This window comes from Chrysemys picta, chromosome 1 (genome assembly GCF_011386835.1).
Source record: "Chrysemys picta bellii isolate R12L10 chromosome 1, ASM1138683v2, whole genome shotgun sequence".
NCBI classification, from domain to species: Eukaryota; Metazoa; Chordata; order Testudines; family Emydidae; genus Chrysemys; species Chrysemys picta.
Genome location: NC_088791.1, coordinates 215,991,562 through 216,015,020, shown reverse-complemented (window position 1 = coordinate 216,015,020; position 23,459 = coordinate 215,991,562). Strand labels below are relative to the sequence as shown.

At 44.5% G+C, this 23,459-nt stretch overlaps 2 protein-coding genes across 24 annotated transcripts in view; both read right to left on the bottom strand.

Annotated features, from left to right (window-relative positions):
* SH3KBP1 (SH3 domain containing kinase binding protein 1) overlaps positions 1-11,450 on the bottom strand; it is a 335,079-nt gene extending 323,629 nt beyond the window's left edge. For 7 of the 22 annotated variants that reach the window (XR_010596566.1, XM_008170230.4, XM_065579672.1 and 4 more), the window contains exon 1: positions 10,963-11,450. Coding sequence is in view for 11 of the 22 variants with exons in the window: in XM_008170230.4 (XP_008168452.1) it covers positions 10,963-10,966 (4 nt within the window). In the remaining 11 variants the exon portion in view is untranslated. Of the gene's footprint in view, positions 1-10,399; positions 10,536-10,962 lie in introns of those variants that run through there. The other 15 variants (XR_010596530.1, XR_010596542.1, XR_010596547.1 and 12 more) reach the window with 7 other exon arrangements.
* Positions 11,451-19,412: 7,962 nt separating this feature from the next.
* Positions 19,413-23,459, bottom strand: part of BCLAF3 (BCLAF1 and THRAP3 family member 3) — a 69,304-nt gene continuing 65,257 nt past the window's right edge. For both annotated transcript variants that reach the window (XM_005281577.3, XM_065579659.1), the window contains exon 12: positions 19,413-22,637. In XM_005281577.3, coding sequence (XP_005281634.1) covers positions 22,608-22,637 — 30 coding nt within the window. In that variant the 3' untranslated portion in view covers positions 19,413-22,607. The remainder of the gene's footprint in view (positions 22,638-23,459) is intronic.

Genomic DNA, 23,459 nt, shown 5'->3' with positions numbered 1-23,459 from the left:
TTCATGAACAGTATAGGAAGAAGTATATGATCACCACTGCTAATAAGAGGTAGTAAGAGAAGGTTGTTTATTGTTGGCAAAAAGGAGAAAAAACATTTTAATTATGCCATATTTTTTCTTCCCATTCTGAATAGAGGACACCTCATGATGTCTGGAAGGTCTAAATGGAACAGTAACCACTACACCATGATTTCACAGCTATGCATCTTTGTCAGGCATATGGACCAGTAAGAATGCAGTTGTTTTACCCCCAGCACATCTGCAAATTATCCTCTTCTTTCTCACTTACTGACTTTGAAGCAACAGTTGATAACAACCCTATGATAACAGTGGGGGAAGGAGGGAGAAGCGAAGCGATACTCATGGAGGGTACATCCTGGCATTAAAAAAAAGTTGTGCAATTAGAAATCATTCTCAAAAGAATACATATGTGGTTCCAAACGATTAGCTAAAAATGCACAATTTTATATCTTAACTTCAGAATTCCTAGGTATGTCTTGTATCGTTTAAAATATAATTTGAAGGCACGCAACCTGGAACAGGCTTTTGTGAGAAGGGTTGTAATTTCCTGACTTCTGGGAGGAAAGAGAAGCGAGTTATTTTGCAGCTTTTGTGTAATACTTCCAGTAGATCTATGAACTTGACCTTTAATACATCACCATGCTTAATATAATTTATGAAAATGTCACATGCAATGAAAGGAGTTCACAAATGGTGCATCAAACGCAATGTACCAAACAACTAAAAATATGTTTTTGAACAGCTCTAGTTCACCTGGACTTGTCAACAACCAATCTCACAATGACTTCAATGGAAGCAAGACAGGGCTCTAGATAAGAAGAAAACAGTACTAGAAATTAGGAAGCGGACAAAACGTTAAAAAAATATTATGGGAGATTTTAATATAAAAATACTATAGGGGATGCAGGTAGTTAAGGTTGCTCACACTTCCCATCAATAGGACGGTGACAAAGTCAGGTTTTCCTCCTTATATTGTACGTGAACCTATGTGAGTCTTACTGTTTTGGATGAATGCTGTGTGTATCTCAGTTTCCTGTGTATTACACCAGTGCTTAGATGGTGGGAATAAGGATGTGTGACTTTTGCTGAGAACCTCAGGGGCAGGTGAGGTAGCTCCCGCTGCCTGCAGGTAAGCGATGCTGCCCTTCATAACCTGAGAACCAGGAGGAGGATGCAACCAGGTGACACTTTGCCTAGGAAGCGAGACAAAAGACCAGAGGAGGAGCAACAGGACAGGGGCCAGGGAGCTGGAAGCATGTCAGTCTCAGCTGCCTTGAGGCCCAGGGGGAAGCTCAATGCTCTGGATCTGGGCTCCCCTCCCCCAAAGATGGACTTTACTGAATGTTCCTAATTTCTATGCTAGCAAGCTGTGTTCTATGCTGTGTTTCTGTCGACTAATAAACCCTTCTGTTTTACACGCTGGCTGAGAGGCATGGATGACTGTGAAGTTTGGGTGCAGGGCCCTTTGATTTCATCCCATTCAGGCAGACTTGTTGCGGGAAGTGCACGGTGAGAACAGGAGTACTGAATGCTCCGAGGTAAGACCCAGAGAGACCAAAGTCATGTAGGCTGCTTGTCATGGCAACAGCTCCAAGAGAGGAGGCATGTTAAACCTGAGTCCTGATTGGCTTCACTTGGAGCATTTCCAGAGCATTAGCACCGATTTCTTCTGGTGCTGATGAGTGCTCGACCCCACCTCTGCCCCGGCCCCACCCCAACCCCACCCCTGCCCAATCCCCTCCCGCCCCTATTCCAACCCCTTCTTCAAAGACCCTGCCCCAACTCCCGAGCGCGCCACGTTCCAGTTCCTTCCCCCTCCCTCCCAGAGCTTGCTACAGCTGTTTGGCTGCTACAAGTGCTGGGAGGAAGGAAGGGAGGAGCGGAGACGCGGTGCGCTGAGAGGAGGAAGTGAGTTGGGGGGGTGGAGAGGGGAGGGGAGCTTGGCTGCCGGTGGGTGCAGAGCACCCACTAATTTTTCCCCATGGGTGCTCCAGCCCCGGAGCTGGCGCCTATGAGCATTAGCCCTGTGACTCCGTGACAACTGGTGGCAGGGATGGTACCAACTGCACCCTGTGGACAGAGCATCCTGCAGTAAGTGACTGGGGAGCAGTAAAACAAAGGGGGATTAGCGAGAGACAGGTGTGCTGAAGGCTGAGTGAGGTGCGGTTCCAGGAGGTGGAGCAGCCTACGGCTTAACCCCCCGAGAGAGATTGTGACCCCTGAGAAGGGCTGCCACACTGAAGGGAATTCCTCCCAGGGACTTTGGGGAGCCGAGAAAGCACAAGCCTGTGAGCCTGTGACAACTTGGGAACAGCAAAGAGATGGCCTATAACTCAAGCTGTGAGTCTGTCATGGATTCAGTGACTTTCCATGACCTCCGCAGCGGCTGGTGCTGGCCCAGGAGCTGCCATTCCATGTCCATTCCATATTAGGTGTGTGTGCTTGCCACATGCACCAGTGCGGGAAGCTTTTCCCCTCAGTGGTAGCTGCAGGACGGGGGTGGGCAAACTATGGCCCGTGGGCCGGATCCAGCCTGCGAGCCGTTTTAAGCCAGCCGGGGCATTGGGTCAAGGGCTGGACCATGTGGCTTGGTCCCGCTCCAGCTGGGGCGCAGGGTGAGGGCCACACCACATGGCTCCCAGAAGCCGCGGCATGGCCCTGCTCCGGCTCCTAGGCACTCTAATGGCCCCCTCCGGCGCTCCAATGGGAGCTGCAGGGGGATGCCTGCGGGTGGGGCAGCGTGCAGAGCCGCCTGGCCGCGCCTCCGCGTAGGAGCTAGAGAAGGGACATGCCTGCGCCCCCTGAGCCTCTCCCCAGGCCCCAACCCCCTGCCCCAGCCCTGATCCCCTTCACTCTCCAAACCCTTCGATCCCAGCCCGGATCACCCTCCTGTACCCCAAACCTCTCATCCCCAGCCCCACCCTAGAACCTGCACCCCTGCACCTGCAGCCCCACCCTAGAACCTGAACCTTTCCGCACCCCTGCCCCAGCCCTGATCTCTCTCCCACCCTCCGAACCCCTCGGTCCCAGCCCAGAGCACCCTGCTAAACCCCAAATTCCCCAGCCCCACCCCAGAACCTGCATCCCCAACTAGAGCCCTCACCCCTTCCTGCACCCCAACCCCAATTTTGTGAGCATTCATGGCCCGCCATACAATTTCTATTCCCCAATATGGTCCTCAGGTCAAAAAGTTTGCCCACCCCTGCTGTAGGGGACTGGCTCTGGCGCCCTCTGGAGTGGCATGCACATGCTGCAGTATAAAAGACACCACTGTTTTCCCTCCACCCTCAGTTTCTTCTTGCCACCAGTGACGGTGCTGAAATGTCTGCTGCTTCAGCTAGCTTTTTCGCTTCGTTCAGTGTTACAAACTTTTCTTGTAAAATAGTTAATAGTTATTCCATAGCATGTTAGTGCATTTTACTTGGCGAGTCCCGAACAGGACTCAGCCTAGGGACTGGACATCCCCCAGTCCTCAGGTTTTAAGCCCTGCGATTGCTGCAAAAAAAAAAAAAAAAAAAAAAGCCCATCAGCAATCCGCATAACAGTTGTCTAAGGTGTCTGGGCGAGTCGCATATAAGCGACAAGTGCTGTATCTACAAGTCCTTCAAACCTCATACTAAGAAAGAGAGAGACATCTGTCTCAAAGTGTTCCTAATGGAGCCAGCTCTAACTCTGGCACCAGAGCAGTTGAGGTCCGACTCTGCCCTGAGCACTGCAGCATTGGTGCGGAGAGCCCCACCAGCACCGTCGATGGACCGGCACTGATCCCCATTCCCAGCACCTGCCAAGTGGCACAAAAGAAGACCGGGAGAGGACGATCTCCTACATCCTGCAAGGGGAAGGAGAGTGCAGGAGGGGAGCCAAGGCCCGAGGAGGGTGGCTCGGTACCTCCAACTAGGAGTACCCTGCGTCTGAGGCATTGGTGAACACCATAAAACATTTGTCAAAGTCTGGGTTTACCAGCACCGGGCCCTTGACCGGATCTTCCTTCAGCACACAGAGAGCCCTCTGGCACTGCATGGTCTAGATCACCTTGTCTGGCCTACCCTTATCATTAGCTCCCTGTCAGCCCCCATCACTGAGCTATAAGTGGGGCAGAAACCTCCAGCAGTACCCCACTATCCCAATAAAGGCATGGATCTGTTTCTTAGTCTGGGGAGTGGGCCAATCTCTGATCACCTCCACCTTGGCTGGTTCTGGCTTTAAGCAACCGCTCCCCGCCTTGTGGCCCAGGTACAGCATCTCTGCCATCTAGGGTGACCAGATGTCCCGATTTTATAGGGACAATCCCGATTTTGGGGTCTTTTTCTTATATAGGCTCCTATTACCCCCCACCCCCATCCCAATTTTTCACACTTGCTGTCTGGTCACCCTGCTGCCATCCCCACCTTGCACTTCCCAGCATTTATAGTCTAGTCTTGCCTCCCAGAGGTAACCCTGCCCCCTCTTCACCTGGGACACATGTTCCTCCCCAGTCTGGCTAAAGACACACATATCATCAATGTACGCTAGGGTAAAATTCTCCATTCCCCTCAGTAACTGATTCCCCAGATGCTGGCAGGTGACTGGTGCCTCCTTGAGGCTGAAAGGTAGGACCAGGAATTCATATAGCCCCAAAGGGGTGACAAAAGCAAGTTTTAACCTGGCATCTGGATCCATAGACACGTGCCGGTAGCCTTTGGTGAGATTCTTGGTAGTGAAGTATCAAGTCACCCCCCGCAAACTTGTCTAGGATCTCATCAGGCTTAGGCATGGGGCAGGCACCAGACATGGTGATGGCACTGAGCTTCTGATAGTCCACACAGAATCAGATCCACCCGTCTGTCTTGGGGACCAGCACCATGGGTGAGGCTCAGTGGCTGATGGATGGCTGGATCACCCGTAAAGCCAGCATGTCTCTGACCTCTCTCTCCAGGGCCTGGGCCGTTTTCCCACTGACTCTGAATGGGGGACACCTGACAAGACGGGTGGCTCCTGTCCCCACTCAGTGAACAGCCAAGTTAGTAGGCCCAGGCTGTCTGGAGAACAGCTGCTGGTAGGAATGCAGCACCGCTCTGATCTCTGCCTGTTGGACAGGGATTAGCTGGGCAGAGAAGAGAATTGATTCCAGCCAGAGGCCAGCTCCAGTCTCAGGGAAGAGATCCACCAGAGGATCGTCCCCCTTCTCCTCCCACTGCCCGAGCCAGGCAGCCCCTGGGCCAGCAGCAGCAGTTTGAGTGTGTGGGAAGGGGCTCAGGGCTAGGGGCAGCAGGTTGGGGGGGGGCGGCAGCAGGTTGGGGGGGCAGCCCCCCTGCAGCTCCTAGGCAGCAGAGAGGGTCTCCGCACTGGGTGCTGCCAGTGCCCACAGGCCCCACCCCCGCAGCTCCCATTGGCTGCGGTTCCCGGCCAATGGAAGCTGTAGCAGTCAGCACTTGTGGCCTAGGAGCTGCAGGGATGCGGAGCCGGGTAGGGAGCCCCGCCAACCCCCCATCCCCCAGTATCAGCAGGAGTCCCGGCAACATGCCGCAGCCGAGCCCCCTTCTCCCGCAGCATCAGCGGGAGTCCCAGCTGCACACCGTGGCCCCCCTCTCCCTCAGCACCAGCAGGGGTCCCGGGTTACCTCGACCCCCTCCCCCAGTACCTGCGGCACGCCCAGACCGCCCCCCCCAGAACACCCTCGCCCAAGTTTTAGTCACGGTAGGTATTTTTAGTAAAAGTCATGGACAGGTCACTCGCCCGTGAATTTTTGTTTCTGGGCCATGATCTGTCTGTGACTTTTACTAAAAATACCTGTGACTAAAACGAAGCCTTACCTATAACCATCTCCTTAAAAAGCACATTGTAGAGCTTTGCAGATGGAGAGGCCTGCTCATTGGAAAGCTCACCAAGGTGCAGCTACTTTCTCAGTTGGAAGAGGATGATCGCTCTAAGGAGCTGGTTCCTGACCCAAGGTCAGAGGCCCGTGAGAGACAGGGAAGGCATAAGGCAGAACAGCAGGAGGGACAGAGGCAGCATGGACAGCTAGTGGTTCCCCAGAAGTACTGCCCACAGGCTACTGTACCTGGCCTGCAATGCGCTTTTCTCGGGACACCAGGGAATCCTGTGCCCCAGGCAGAGGCTGCTACAGAACTTTTACTGGCTCAGTCTTTGAATGGACATGAGCAAGCACTCGAAGAACGATGCCTCCTTTCTGAATCCCTCCAATGGGGGGGAGGGGGGAGAAACAGCATGCGAGCGCAATTTCCAAAGGTGCACTCTGAGATGAAGTAGAGTCCATAGCTCCCTATACTGAGTGGCTGGGTTCTGAGGAAGGACGTAAAGCTGCTTCCATCAACAGATGTCAAAGCCTCACCTCTCCAGATTTCTTGGTCCTAGTCTTGCACCCCCTAGAGATCAGACACTTCTCTCAAACGTGCCCCCTTCCAAACACTTTAAACAACGGGCTTGAGGGTCACTGGCTGGCATAGACTTATTACAGCCAGACAATACTTAAACCTTCGGAACTTGGGCATGCCCCACTACTTGGTGTCGATGACACTATTCAATCCAAATATGCAAAAATAAACAAATATAAAAACAATACATGTAAACTAACACTACTAATCTAATTATTTACATTTTTTTGGAGAATGATGAGGCATACAGGCTCTGTCTACCTTCCACAGGTGGGGCGAAGGAACTGAGGAAGGGTTGAGGGCGGCCCCACCTCTTCATACCATTGGCTATCAGCATGAGCATGTGGAGAGTGCATGCACCACCCTGAGAGGTACTGACGGAGATTTTTTTTCCATAGCTTCTGTGCACTGAGTGAGCACATACCTAAAAGTGGAATGGATATGTACTATCACCTGAAGAACCTTAATTGTGTCATTTCCTAACTTTTCAACACTTCACTTTATGACCTTAACATTCTTTCAATGTGTGCGGCGGGGGGGGAGGGGGGTGTGAGTGTTGGGGAGGTTGTTTTCTTTAATGGAGCATATACATACAATAAGGAGCCCAGTATGGGACAGATTCGAGAGGGATGTAAGATGGCGTCTAACATACACAGATTTTCAAAACACAGAAAAGATTCAAAAAACATAATGTCAGACTCAGGTTTGTTTTTAATAATTGACAGACAAGATTCACAGCCTAGGATTTTATGTATTCATATATAAATACAGTAGAACTTCAGAGTTACAAACATCAGAGTTACGAACTGACCAGTCAACCACACACCTCGTTTGGAACCGGAAGTACACAATCAGGCAGCAGCAGAGACCAAAAAAAGAAAATCTAGTACAGTACTGTGTTAAATGTAAATTACTAAAAAAATAAAGGGAAGTTTAAAAATAAGATTTGACAAGGTAAGGAAACTGTTTCTGTGCTTGTTTCATTTAAATTAAGATGGTTAAAAGTAGCATTTTTCTTCTCCATAGTAAAGTTTCAAAGCTGTATTAAATCAATGTTCAGTCATAAACTTTTGAAAGACCCACCATAGCATTTTGTTCAGATATGAACATTTCAGAGTTATGAACAACATCCATTCCCGAGATGTTCGTAACTCTGAGGTTCTACCATATCTACATTTTCACTAAGTGCAAAGCCATCTGAATGATGGAGCTTACCTATTCTTTCGTATATGTAGAAAATCTTCAAACTGTCAAGTTAATTTTTAACTCACATTTTCATCTTGAATCTGTGACAAATACATAAAAAAATTCACCTTCAATCTATCTGTCAATACCTGTGCTTCCCTATATAGTTTGTTTCTGTTTTTTAAGTGGTACTCATAACATTAAAAGTAAAGATATTGACAGAACTGCAAAATATCTCCAATCTTCTTTTTGGCCAGGGAAAGAGAAATCTGAATGAGTTACTGTGAGTTCAGAAAAGAACTATTAGTAATATGAATGACCAAAATGAGATATGATAGAGCGTGCACGGGTACAAACAAATGTATGAACAAACCATCATGGATGGGCAGAAAACTCATCAGAAAAACAGTTTCCCTTAATTTCAGACTGGCTTGTAGATCACAATCTATGGCTCAAAGGAAAGTTACTTCATGTTGCTTCATCACTTCTTTTAACCTCCTGCGTGGGCATGCACAAAAAGGGAAGGCCAAATATTTTACATCAGAGAAAGAGCTTATCCTTATTCACCACAGCTTGGTCTCAGATATGAACAACACATACCTTTTTTGACAAGTGGCTGAATGAAACACTGGGGTCTAAGCAAGACTGATAGTAGTGTCCTGTGGCAGTTAACTTTTTATCATAATAGAGACATGGCAAAGAATAAACTATACTGAAAAACTGAATAAGAACAGAAAAAGAAAGGTTTCCGAGCTATTCCCAGATGAGCCCAGCAGGTGAGCCACACCCCATATTGCAGAGAAAGGCCAAAAAACCCAAACCTCTCAATGTCTCACCAATCTGACCTGGAGAAAAATTCCTGCCAGATTTGGGGATGGGAAATCAGTAAGACCCTGAGCATGTGAGCAAGATACAGAGAATCCTCTTATTGATGCCTGGCTAGTTTGAGCATTGGCCTGCTAAACCCAGGATTGTGAGTTCAATCCTTGAGGGGGCCATTTAAGGATCTGCGGAAAAAATCTGTCTGGGGATTGGTCCTGCTTTGAGCAGGGGGTTGGACTAGATGACCTCCTGAGGTCCCTTCCAACCCTGATATTCTATGATCTATGGTGTATCTCCTCAGAGCATGGATCCACCCGACTGGGTGTCCCGGCTTCCTCCCTGGACAATCTCTAATGCTTCAGAGGAATACATCAATTCTACATGGGGGACTGGGATGGAAACTCTCCCTGGCCCCTGCAGATGGCTGGCTGAAGCCCTGAAGCATGGGATTTGATTACAGCCAACTAATAAAAAAATAAAAAAATAAAAAAAGTGTGTGCTTAATTTCTTGTTACATATTTTTGTCCAAATTCATTTGTTACATTGCAGGGATGGACATTACACCCAAGATGCAGCTCTGCTTATCCATTCTTTTAAAAAAAAATCTCAATTACAGCACCATATTAAAGTCATATTGCAGATTGGGGAGTGCAACCCTTTACCACTGAATACAGAAATGGAGATGAACACTCTCTGTACATTAACAGCAATGATCTAATCCTACATAGTCTTCTAAAATGCACCAATGAAGTGAGGTGTTCTGGGATGTTGGCCTACTGTCAACCAGCAACTGAGCTCAGATCAAAGCAACTGAATCTGTTCCCACGACTTCATGCACTTCATTTTGGACTGCAGGATTAACTGAAGTTCAACAGCAAAAAGCTGGTGCTTAATCTTGTGTATCTTTGTGCATTACAGTAATTGTGCATATTTTCATATACATAAGTATATGTAGCATATACTTACATAAGTATCAAGTAGCAGTAGTGATTTGTTGATTTTCAAACAAATTACCAAATATCACTATAGATACAGAAATCTGGGTTATACCTGCACATGTAAGCAACTATATCTGCTCACTGTAACTGACAGGATACAGACACCTCAAAAGGAGAGCTAATGTTGACACCATCCTATCTGCTCTTTGCCTTCACTGTACACAAAATAGGGTGGCAATATATGAGAGAAAACTTAAAAACTAGCTTTTAAAGTACATTTAACCACTTCCCCAAGCCTAGTTAAAACCGCTGATCCTAGCCCAACCACACATGCAAGAGTTTGTGCGCACACACGGAGAGTCTATAAAACACCGTGGCACAGGTACTCCTTTGTTGCCTTATTTCACGTATTCCTCCCCAATCTACAAAATGTATGTGTGTGACACACACACACGGAGCGCTAAACAGATTGGATGGATGCAACAGAGTCTGGCCCTGTTCAGGAGCGAGCAGGCTTGGCCCATGTGTGCGCCTCTAAGCCAGCCAGAGCCTGGCACTGCTGTCGCCCCCGCTCTCTTCAGCTCCACGCTCAGCATAATAAGATAATTCACCCCCGGGCTCTACGGGCACAGCAGGGGAGCCTCCGAGCAACCCCCACCCGGAGGAGGCTCTTCCTAACACCTACAAACTGAGCAGCATGACTAAGTCTCGCCTTCCGCCAGCTGCCGCGCTCCTCACTAGCCCCAGGTACTGAGCCCACCCCACGGCAGCCGTGTGCCGGTCTCCCTCCCGGACAGCCTGCGCCTGGCTGGATGCACTAGGACTCGCAAACCAGACGCAGCTTCTTCTCAAAATCAAACGCGAGCCGCCCCTGCCGCGCGAGCTGCTCGGAGGGTTAACGCGGCGGGAGAGCGCGCAGCGGTTTGCAGAACCGACCCTGGGACCAGCCTGGCGGGGCTGCTCGGCTCTCCGCTCCGGGGCTGCAACGTGGGGCAGCGAAAGCAACGCCTGGCGCCTGAGCGGCCCCCGCCCGCCCGCCCAACCTGGGACATGTCAAACCTCGAGCAGGCCTCTCAGATTTCCTGTCTCGCAAGAAGGCAGCAGCCGCTGCACTCATCAGCTCGGCTGCTCGAGCACCTCGGCAGGAAAAGTGCAGCCCGCGCGTCCAGGCCCCCCCGGCTCTGTTCTCGCTCACACTTTAGCCTCTCGAGCCTGCACTTCACCCCCTTGCCGGCAGCACAACGGCGGCGGCTCCCGCAGCAAACACAAGCCAGCTGATTAGCCGGGGAAATCGCAAACGTGTCAACCCAGCTCGCAATCCCCATCCGCCCCAAGGGGATGGGTCCCCCCGTCCCTTCCTCTCTCCTCGCCGCCCCAGCCCCTGGGCTGCACAGCCACCGTCACCCTGTCACTCCGCCTCAGCCGGGAAAACAATTAGCGAGCGCGTGAGCCAAAGGGGGAGAGAAAAGGCAGCCGGGGAAGCCGGAGAGCCTCCAGCACGGCGGGAGACAGCAGCCTCCTGATCCCTACCCCGCACCGGCCAACCACCCAGCCCCCGGCTCGTCCTGCGAAAAGGAAACGCCCCCTGAGCGCCCCTCGCAGCACTCCGAGCTCACACTCACCCATGGATGTGGAGCCGGGCTCTGCCCGGCAGCGGGGACAGGCTGAAAGTTTGAGACGGCGGGACAAGCCGCGGGGACGGGAGCGAGTTAAAGCCCCTGGTCGGGGGTGGGAGCCGAGCGAAGCGGAGGCTGCTGATTGAGGCAGTCGCCCGCCCTCTCAGCGCCCGCTGCAGCCGGGCTGCGTGGTGCTGCTTCTCGCTAGCGGCTCCTCCGCTCTCATCGGCATCCAAACCGCAGAAATAGGACGAGGCGGGGGGGAGAGACGCAGTTTCCGCAAAGAACCTGGGTCCCCGCTGCTGCCTGCGCTGGGGTCAGGCAGGCTCAGGGTGCAGGCTCGGTGGGCGGTTGCTTATGGGCGGCGACTCCCCGTTTTGGGCTCCGCGTGTGCAGCAGGGCAAGTGTGAAGCCGGAGCTGGGTCTCCCCCCGCCCCAGGCGCCGCCACGCTGGGCGCTGCCCCCGCAATCAGCGGCTCCGCTCGGCAGGAAGTGTCGCGAGAACGCGCCACAGCCCGGCTGCACCGCCTCGGCCCCGCGCTGCCCGCAGCTGCGGCGTAGGAAGGAGAGAAGGGGACTGGTGACCCTACTGAGACACAGGCGAGAAGCGCAGGCGTGGGGAAAACTCAGCTCCCGGGGTCCGCCTAGGGATGCTCCTCCTCCCCCTAGGGACATTTGGAGGGGAGAGAGGGAGGCAGCTTTCGACTGTGAAACGGGGGAGAGAACAATGGCAGATCTAGTCTGTTGCTAAACAAAACTCCACCACAGGGCTGACCATGCCCTTGCCTTATAGCCATTGACTGAGTTTTGGGGGGTTTTAATGTCAGGCAGTGAAAACAGTCGGAGTGCGGAGGTTCCACTACGCTGAACAAGTTCTGACACCTAAAGTTCAAACCTCTCCCCCCACTTCAAAGCTCTACATTCAACTGAAATCTTCAGTCCATCCCTACAACGTGGTGGAGCAATAGGGGCAGCTAGAGCAGCCCAGCTCCAGCACATCTTTTGAGAAGCCTCATCTGACTTTTGTTTGTAATGAAACCCACTTACCAGTTCTACATTTCATGGCCAACGCAGCCCTACAGGTGGCTCGCTGAGGCCTGCTATATCATCGCTAGAGTTGGAGTACTTGTGACACCTTAGAGACTAACAAATTTATTAGAGCATAAGCATTCGTGGGCTACAGCTCACTTCTTCAGATGCATATAGAATGGAACATATATTGAGGATATATACACACATACAGAGAGCATGAACAGGTGGGAGTTGTCTTACCAACTCTGAGAGGCCCATTCAGTAAGAGAAAAAAAGCTCTAGGTATTTTCAAAGGCTCTTAGGAGAGGTTCTATTAGTTTGTAGCCCTGTATGGTTCAGGGTTGTTAGGGGGTCTATGCACTCTATTCTTGGTGACCAGGTAGAAACAGGTCTTCAATACAGATTTAAATGAGAATGGCTGTATAGCCCACCTCAGTAAAGCTATTCCAGCTGGAGTGAAGTGGCATTAAAAAAAAAAAAAAAAAAAAAAAAAAAAAAAGGACAAGCTCTGTAGAGCTCAAAAGCTGGTCTCTCTCACCAATAGAAGTTACTCCAATAAAAGATACTACCTCACACATCTTGTTGCTATGGAAAAAAATAGACAGACATTAGTGAGAAGACAAGGCATCAAAGCTGCTCTAACTGACAGAGTAGAGGAAGGTAGGTGATACCATAAATTAGAGATTTAAATTAAAAAAAAAAAAAAACTTTCATGTAGAGTGATTGATTGTTCCTACTTTCAACTAATGCATAAGGATTTGAAGTCTACATTTGAAGACAATGAACACTTGTGACGTTGACACAATGAAACAGTATCAAAATGATTTATTATGCTATTTCAAGAACAGTAACATGTTTGGACAGAAAGAGGCCAAGTGGCCTGTCTCAGCTTCCCTACCTATTTGGTAACTGGTGTTTTTCTGAGATTGGAGTGTATGTAGAAGTTCAAGGGTCTTTGGAAGAGCTATACATATCAACTGAAGTAGACTCCCACTAAGAGGGAAAACAACTAAGAACTACATAATCAACTTTAAAAGATAAGGTGTAGGAAATGTAATCTAAAGAGAGATTTGCACTACTGAGCAGCTTTAACTGCCCAAGGCTGCTGTAGACTGTTTCTTTAACTCTCCGTAGCATTAATTTAGTTATGAAGATGGAAAAATGCTAGCAGCCAAAATGATATGGATTTAACATGTGGAGCATATTCTTTCCTGTTTGAAAAATAGTTCTCAGGTACCGAAAAAGCAGAAATTATAAAAACTCCTCAGTGGAGGCAGAATTGCCTATAAGTTTGATGCAATTTGTTTATTTGGCCATCAGAATCTATATTTTTGAAATCAGGACTTGAATAAAGTGTTTTATTGTAGAAAATTAGATGATCTCAGAACGTAAACTCTACAGGACCAGGGGCATGATTTCCGCTGTCGATGTCATGCACACACTGTGTTTTATAAATACCTAGATTTAATTTTTTAGTAATACAGTATGTCCATTAGAACTAGCTTTTGTTCGGCTAGTTTGTAGGAGAGTGATTCCTGTCTGCAGGAGAGTGATTCCATATGCTCAAGCAGTTTAAACTGAACCAGCTTAGACTTAACTGTATTTCTTTTCTAGTTTAAAGTATTGGAATTTTACTTTTTGAAAAAAATATATTACATGTCCAGAAAAAGAAAACAGTGCACAGAATGGCTTATAATGTTAAATGATTTCTTTGTTTTTATTAGACATATCTGTAAGGAAAATAGTAAAACAAATCCACCACTCAATAGGGACAGAATAGAAATGTAAGAGGAACAAGATAGGAAGAGAGTATCTCGTTCAGTCAGCTTTCACTGAAAAGACGAATCAAGCCAACTTGTCCATTAACATAGTTCCATCAAAAGCAGAGTAGAAGTGCAAACTGAAACATATTCTATTGTTTCACTTTTCACCCCAGGCAATGGCATTGGAAAATTTCTTGTAGCCATTCTTCCATAGTCAGGGAGTGGACGATTCTCTAACGCATCACAGCCTGGCTCTTTACTTACAAATGCAATCATACAAAGTCTGCACAAGGTCCAGTTTACATTGGTCTCATGTACTAAATTCATCACATTTCCACAGTATGAATTGAGGTTTAAGGTCTTTTTAAAATAACCAAACACACCTTTTATAATGGCTTTCCTATATTTTTTAAATCTGTGGGATTACCAGAAAGTGTGGAAATACCTTTCCAGCACTACAATTTCAGCAATTGTCTATTCTGATACAACCCATCTGCCTCCATTTAAGAAGAGTCCAAGATCATAAGTAAATAATGTGCCAACCTATATTTAGAATTGATGGAACTGGTTTTGATAAGAATGAGGATGAGTCCATTGTAGAATGTTAATTGCTCTGGTTGTGGTTCTAAGGAGATTAAGGTGTACTGGAGTAATTGGTATACCTGATTTATTAGGCTATGTCTACACTACCGCGTAAGTCTACCTACGCTACACAACTCCAGCTATGTTATTCACATAGCTGGAGTCGACGTACCTTAGGTCAAGTTACTGCGGGGGGGGAGGGGGGGGTGTCGACAGGAGAAACTCTCCCATCGACTTACCTTACTCTTCTGTTTGGGGGTAGAGTACAGGGGTCAACTGGAGAGCAATTTGCTGTCGATTTGGCGGGTCTTCACTAGACCCGCTAAATCAACCACTGGTGGATCGATATCAGCACGTGGATCCCAGCTGTAGTGTAGACATAGCCTGAGAGAACTGTAGCAGTTTCTACAGGGATGGATCAAGGCTGGCAGGGAGATAGATGCCACAGTGTTTTCCAGTTTTCACAAACTGGCTTACTCCTATGTAAAATTCCCAACTAGGCTCCCAGAATCAGAAAACCTCTTGCCTTCTGCCACAGCACACTCCAGCAACTTCTGTCCAACTCAAAGGAAATCACTCTAAAATAATTACTGTATTTGAATTAGCCAGTTTCCCAAGGATTAAAGCATGGAGATAATACACTCCCATTCTAGAAAGTGAAAAAACCTAATTTTTCTATAATGTAAGCTCTTTGTGGCAGAAAGCATCATTAGTTGTATGTTCATGCAGTGCCTATTACAAGAAGAACCCGATATGGTTAAGGCCTCAAGATGGTATCATAATATCCCCAAATAGCTTTCTATGCACTTTACTTTGCCAAAGGAATCATATACACTTAATAAATATATTACTGAATAATAAATTAGAGATAAGGATATGTTTAGAAAAGAAAAAGCATTTGGAAAAGAAAATTAATCTTCACAACTACAGTGTTTGCTTAGAAAAAATGTAAGGATTTGTTAAAATGCACAAAATTTCTCTGATGTATGGAATGTGATTATATATTTTAGATGAAAATAATTTTTTTACTGATGTATTTCTCAGGAAACAAAGATTCAGCCATATGTAGGATGCAATTTTCAAAAGCACATAACTGTTCTTGTTGATTTTTAGGGTGACTTGTGCTCTTCAGTCACTTAGGCATTTTTGAAAATCCCAGACAACTTTCAGATCTAAAATTGGGCCTGAGGAATGGAAGCGATCTATTTGCCTCTATTATACTAAACACATCATTAAAAAAGTCTACTCCAGACCCCGAGCTTTGCTTCACTGTTCCATCCCTTCAAAGATGATAATTGGAGTCTAATGGTGATCATAAATAGAGGACTGTGATTCACAAATATTAATTTGGATCTTTGCAATTTTAGGGAAAGAATGAATTTTCTTGGCAATTGGTTAGAAAAAGGCAAACATTAAATTTTTGACTTCTGAGTTTCAAGAGAGAATAGACATGCCTCTTAAGGGCCTTTCAGGACCTAAAATCTGGGCAGTGTTACTTTTTTACATTTTAGTGTTATGTAAAATAGGGTTACCATTCGTCCGGATTCCCCTGGACATGTCCGGCTTTTTGAGCTAAAAATAGCGTCCGGGGGGAATTTGTAAATGTCCGGACTTCCCCCGCCCCCCCATGCAGAGCGCGCGCGGCTAACAGGGCAGCCGGCCAGATGGTGCCACTTACATGGGGCTCCGACAGCCAGAGAGAGCCCCTCCTCCCCCCTGCAGCAGAGCTCACTCCCCTCCTCCCTGCATTCGCAGATAGTCTCCGGCAGTCTGGAGCTCCTCCCCCACTCCTCCTGCCCAGCGTGCCGGGACGAGCGGCTCAGGCAGTTCCTGAGCAAGCTCACAGAGACATTAGGTGAAGGCCAACAACAAGGGGGCCAGGGGGTCGGAGAAGGGGCAGGGAGGTTCTGGAGGGGGCAGTCAAGAGACGGGGGGGGGGGGTCGGGAGTTCACGGGGGGCTTTCTAGGGGTGGGGGTGTGGATAAGGTTTTGGGCAGTCAGGGTACAGGTAGGGGGCAGGGTCCTAGGGGGCATCTGGGGGGGGGTGTCTTAGGAGGGGGCAGTTAGGGGACAAGGAACAGGGAGGCTTAGGTAGGGGTAGAGTTCTGGGGGGCAGTTAGGAGCAGGGGTCCCAGGAGGAGGCAGTCAGGGGACAAGGAGCGGGGTGAGGGTTGGGGGTTCTGAGGGGGGGAAGTGGGAGGGGCAGAGGCGGGGCTAGGGCAGGATGGGGCGGGGCTCCTCCCGTCCTCTTTTTTGCTTGCTGAAATATGGTAACCCTATGTAAAAGGATGGTGTCACAAAAAACACACACATACCCTTGTCAGACTACTGGAGTGCAGAGCACTCACTTTTCTCAAGATGATCTCTTACATTTTAGAAATTGGAACGCTGCAAATCTGAACTTAGATATGATCAGAAATATTAGATCCGACTCTGTTAAGCCTAAAGATGCTATAGAGGACAAAAGTAATATAGAAAGTTAGTGACTTTGTGACTGCAATTGAAAATATTCTATCCTTCAGCCCTATCCCTAGATTCTAAGGTCACTTATTACACTACTTTCCATTTTGTTAAAAATCGAGGTTTTAAAAACTGTAAAGTGACTTGTGTAAACTAGCATAGATGGGCTTGAGTTTGTTACAGCAGTTTTAAACATTCAACAGAAATGTACACACACTCACACGGCAAATGCATGCCCTCCCCATATGTGGTGTACAAATAAGGATTTGCAACAAAAAGGATATAGAACTACATCTTTTGAATGAAATAAGTGATATATTCAGAACCTGTCCTAGAGTTTTCTATTGTATCCATCATCATAATATCCAAACATTATTATTTTAAGAATTCAAGAACATTTATGGGCACTATAAAGACAAGAAATATGAAATAGGGGGTGTAGTAGTATTGATTCTATTAGCCAGAAAGGAAACATACCCAAAATTATAACTAGATTAAAGCTTTTACATTCACAAAAGAGCAATGGATGAAACCTTGATGGGAAAAAAGCAATCTAGTACACAAATATTTTTATGGACTACATTTTTGCAGAAAGAATCTAGCAGAATTTTTTCTAAGGAAAACTGGACACTACTTCAATAACTACACATGATATCAATTCCTGCTGCTAAAACAACTCATTAAAACAATTTGCAACTCTAAAAAATTAAATTTGTTAAAACATCTATTTAGAGTTTGTAGGAACAATCTCTCTATATTAACATTGTATCTGTACATAGTCAAACATAAGCATACTTGAATGTCAATATATATGTTGTTGATCAGGAAACTATTAAACATAGTGAATCGGTAGACTAAGTCACACTTTAGACAGTTTTACTCTTAATAGTGAAGATTAAAAAAAAAAAATACTATTCCCCATCCATACCAGCAGAAACAATCATGTTAAACTTAAAAAAAACATTGTAAAAGGTTTAATGGAGAGGAACTGCAGTACAGATGGGTTCTACTTTAAATGTATTTCATAACAATGCACAGCTAGCCACATCCCTGCTGGATGGAAAACTTGATAATATCTAAACAAAGGAAAGAAGCTTTTGTTGTTCCAAGGACTGTTTACTTAATCAGCAACTCACTGGGAGGGCCCTTCGCCAACCTCATTAACTAGAATAAAAACAGTCACAAGAAAAAGAAACCAGTCACAAAATAAGATTAGCAACTAAATTATTTACAGAATATTACACCAACATTTCAAGACTATGAGATTTAAATGACTCAGACAAGATTCAGAGCAACAACTAGTATAGTATGTGTGGGGGAAAGTATAAGAAGAAAGTAGGGAGGCACAAGGCTGTGCTAAATCACATGCCTAAGTATTTACTCAAGAAACAGGCTAAGGACTTTGTTATAAGAGTGGTTATGTCAACTCCTTATCACTGAAATTTTCTCTTAGCCAAGACTGAGATAGGACAGTGGTCAACATTTAACTGACTCCTGGAAGTCTAATGAAGAGTTAGAGGGTTGTAGGTAAGCATTCATAGTTCTTGCAGTTGCTATTTTTAAATTATATTTATGGTACTTTTCTTTGCAGGGATGCTGAAGCACCAAGTATCTTCCTAACCTGCACCAGTGGAATAAAGTCATGTCATAGGCAAGAGATCTGTGCATATATCTAGGCACTAAGTTTTTGCAGACTTTTGCTGCACTAGGAGGTGTAAAAATTTTAAGATTTCCCCTTTAACCAAGAAATATAGACAACTTGGCAAGGGTGGCACGAATAGCAGTTTAAACAGAGGCCTTGGGAAAGCAGATTCTTCCAGCAGGTAAAGCAAAGTTTAGTAAGGATTGTATGCTCTGTCTGTCCTCTGAGGTGAATACTGAAAAGCCAAGTGTATTTTTCAAGTCCTCCTTATCACTTACCACCAGTATCTTAATCACTTCACTGAAGCCCCTCTCACTCTGTCCATCATGTCTGAGTCAAGATGGAGATGCATTTTTCCATGGACCGAAAAGCCAGTTTTGAAAAGCCTTCCTTTTCCATCAAGTTTCACAGACCTTCAACCTTTTGATTATGTGTGCAATTCTAAGCTCAGACACAGGAAGCTGAATGTCTGTTTCATCCAGATGCCGTGGAAGAGAGAATGGCAACTAGGTATAGTCAGTTAGTGTCCAGACTGGGCCTTCAGGTGAATCCCCAAAGAAATCAGTCATCTGCATTGAGGTAGTCTTCTTGTCTCAAAACCTGGATATAACCAAGTCCTTTACATAAGGTAAATTGTTGGATTTTGAAAAAGTTGTTAAAAATTAAGCAAACCAAAGAGGGTAAGGCTGAGCTCTACTAGTGTGTTAGCTCTCTAGTTTTCCAGTAACTCCCACAATTTTCTTAACTTTGGGAGTCTGACCATCAAAGCAAAAAAATCCCGAAAGATTAAATTAGGGTTCTAGCCATGCAATGTCAGATGTATATGTCAAAGCAATTACACACTTAAAAATGGAACTTTGATCGTATTAAACCATTGCATTTTTGGATAGCGGTAAAGAATAATTTAAACATTTCAATTTATAAAATGATATTGGGAATCTGACAAGCATCATTCTAGTACAGTCATTTCAAGATGATTGAAAGAAATTTAACAATAAAGATCTACACAAATTTAAAAAAACTAAAAAGAATGGCTGTCAGACATAATTACATATTCAACAGCTAACACTTCACAATAGTAGTGTCAATTGGCTTTGCCAATAAAAGGACATACCTATGCCTCCTTTTAGTTAAGCTACAATATGGAGGCTGAGAATTACTTGCATAGTGAAACAAAGTGGCTATTGTAATCCACAAATGTCTCCTGCCCACATTTCCATCAAACTGATTTTGAAAATGACATTTTGTTTTTGTACAGCAAGAGGTTATTTTCCTTAATGCAGTACATTACAGAAAGGCACATAATAATTTTATGATTCATTTTTCTTATAACTCTCACTAACTTCTTCCTTCTACCTTCCTCTATTTCTGGGCTGCCTTTTGGTATTTAAGTCTATTATTCTCAGCAGGTACATCACTGTATAGTATTCGTCTAACACAGAAATCAGTTAAGTGTGCAGTGCTAAGTGAGCCAATTGTGTGTGTACATTTGTGTATCAAGATACGCTATCACACAATATGTAATGAAGTCTTTGCACAATGTGAAGGGAGTCATCTCTGCAACATTCCCCCAATTAGCAGGACAGCAGATGCTCTTCAATGTAGCTATCATACTGGATAACAGCATGTAGTAGTAACTTAGGCTGTTTTAAAAAGACCTAGAATTCAAGTAAATTCCTGTAAGCTAAAATATCTATACACCCAATTTATTAAATTAATGCAGTTGAGAAATCTTGAATTAGCATTGCTAAATTATTAGTAACAAATAATTTGTTCAAGTGGTGAGCTCTTAAGAAAAGCATGTTAAGGTACAAATGACTGAATGAATAGAGTTTGACACCCCCGGTTAGAAACGTTTATAAAATTACAATGGCTACAGTCTAAAATATGTGCCATTTGCAATGTGTTACCATCAATGGTCATCAGTCTTTTAAAACCGTGCACAGAACAAGATATAACTGAAGTACAAAAGAAATTAAAACTACCCAGTGTCATAGGTAGAATCAGCAAAACATACTAGTCAGTTGGGGAAGTCATTCATACTTCTAATGCTGGAATTTTTGCATAAAATGTATTAACTTTGATCTCTGACTACACCAATATTGTATACTCCCACACAATGGTATAAAATTCCCTTATCAGATATGGAGGAGTTGTCTCATGTAGCCATTTTTTCCTACTTGGCTCAAAATGTAATTCTTCTGCAGGTCTTTTGTGAAAACAATGAACATTTTTCAGAAATAGTACAACACTGTATTGCCCCATAAAGCAATGTAGCTTCAACAGTTTACATTCTATTATGTGTACATTTGTTTAAAGGTATTTTTCCACATTAAGAAGCAGCATGCCTGTTGGACAGTTTGAGCACAAATTGGGCCTAGATTTGGACAGGGTCACTTTATGCAGTCTAATATTTAAAATATTTACTGCTACCTGAAAATTGTTAGCTGTATTGGTTTGAAAAAGAAAACCTTTGTTCTAACACAACTTTCTGTTTGGCTTATGCACACCGTAAGTTCCTGAAAAAACTAGTTTAATTTTTGAACAACGGAGCAGTGTATGTACATTATTACCTAAGTCCTGCACTTAGCTTTTGGAAACATTCATAGAAGTCAACATGTCTGTCTGTTCTTGAATCACAGTTATACTAATGAGTACTGCACATTATCCTACATGAGGACTAAACTGTGTACCAAAGTGTATGTCAAAGTTTTTAGGCAGATTTCAGTGTATTAAAACTTTATAGTCCCTTGAACCACGGCATAAGTCAAATACTCCTATTATTAAAGGTACTCTGGAAAAATCATGCAGTATATATTGTTTATAGCTTGATCTTCCCAAAAATTGAGTGTTTTCCTTTGTATTTTCACATGCCTATTGAATGTGCCAGTTTTCTGAATACATTCCCTAAATGGGATTCTAATGTGTACTTTTATGGCTACTATAACATTGGAGATTACTAAAATGCACAAGATTGGATGACAATAATTTTCTTCTTAAAAATAATTAGAAAGTTTTCCCTGGAAAAGTTACTTGTTATATACCTTTAGTGTACTTGTATTAAGAAGTCTGAAACAAATCTTTAACACAAACAACCTCATCATATCTACATTAAGGCTCAAACTATAAATGGGAAATGAACACAATACAGTATTGCTTTAGGCCTGAGCATTATATTATGTACATCAGCCTGCTTGATTTTTGCATAAAGCATAATGATATTGAGGAGTGGTAAACTATGGAGAATGATTGGGATTTTAATAAAAATCAAGCTTTTTGCCTTAAATAGTTTCAGTTATAAACAGCTTTGTTAGAGAATATGCTCCTCTTATCTAGTTTTTTACATATCTTTAAGCCCACTTTTAGAATCAAGTCAGTCACTTGTAGCAGAAGGTAAGACAATGTGTTGCTTAATCAAGAAATGATATATATGGAAAAAAAGTGATGAGCCAGAATATTTCTGCATACAGGTCAACCAGTCCTCTAACTAACCCAAGCATCTCAGTGCAGTTATAAGATACTGCTATGTAATAGATGACAGACCTACCCATTATTACACATTTTTAGCAAATGTTGGAAATTGTTACAACTTTTCTAACAATTTATTTACAAATGTATATATATATTTAAGTCAAAAACCCAACTAAATATAAAGCAAAAATAAATACAAAAGATTGTTCTAGGGAAATGACTCGAAAGAGCTGTAAACTCTATTGCACAACCTAAGAAGTCATTGTTTGGAGAGTCCTGAGCTAATATGCTATCACTAAACAATTCAGGCACTTTTTTCCCTTTTTTTTTTTTTATTATGTAAGCAATAAACTTTTCAACATATAAACCTCTGGGTATAACAACTCAAGTTCTATTCATAAAATCATGCTTAGAGAAAAAGAATTTAATAAATAAGACTCCCCTCAATTTTTCTTTTTTGGGACTTGTTTGCAAAAAGAACCAAAGGTACCATACTAAACTTTTCAATTGAATACTGTAATTTAAAAACAATTATTAAAACTGTAAAAAAGTTCTGCAGCATGCCACTACTGAAAAATAGTTATTTTATCGCGACAGTTACAGTGTTAGTACATTTCTCCCATTTTAATTCCTGACAAAGTTGTCAAAAAACAAACCGATGCTCCCTTGCTGTGTTATTGTATGTCTCCACTTATCACAGTTCAGGTTTCTGTGGCAATGCCTGACTGTTCCTATTAAGAGGAAAAAATTGTTACTTCTAGGTCACAACAGTGGAAAAAACCTCTATTGGCTCATATTTTTATTATTTTAATTTTCACTATATGGTATGCAATAAGGCACAAGACTTCTTACTAAAGCAGCCACGCTGCTATAAAGAATAAGTAATTAGCTTTGCAAAATTTTACTTGCCAAGAACAAAATATTTTAAACAGGTAATACTGTAGGGTTTTTTAGTCATTTAGTATCATAGCAAATAGTAGGTAAGTATGAATTGTGCCTGGACTGGTACATTTTCATGTCAATTTTGCAAGACTAAAGTAAATCATACAATATATGCCAACTTTTCCCAAGTCAGCAGAAACTCAGCATCTCTGAAAAGCAAGGAACTTATTTATTTACCTTTAAGTGCTTACCAAGTTTGAAAATTCTGGCCAAATAATGTAAACATATACTAAATGGTCAAACTTTGGGACCAGAAAAAATACTAGTACATTAGAGTACAAACACTTAAATCTGTTCTTTTATTCACTCATAGTTAGGTTGTGAACCAGACATGCCAAACCCACGAAAAAACAAACAAACAGAAATTGGGCTTGTTTTTGGCTTAATTGGCTTGTGAGAGTTGATTGTTGGCTAGTTTTTGGCTTGTCGCTTCTTTTTTTTGATTGGCTCCCGGCAAGCAGGGGCAAGGGGGGGAGAAAGGGGTGCACAGCGGGCCCACCACAGTCCCAGACTGCACGCCGGGGGGATCTAGTCACATACAGTGTTGGGGTTCTTAGGAATTGGCTTGTTTTGGCCTTGTTTTGAAATGGGATTAGCTTGATTTTTGTCTT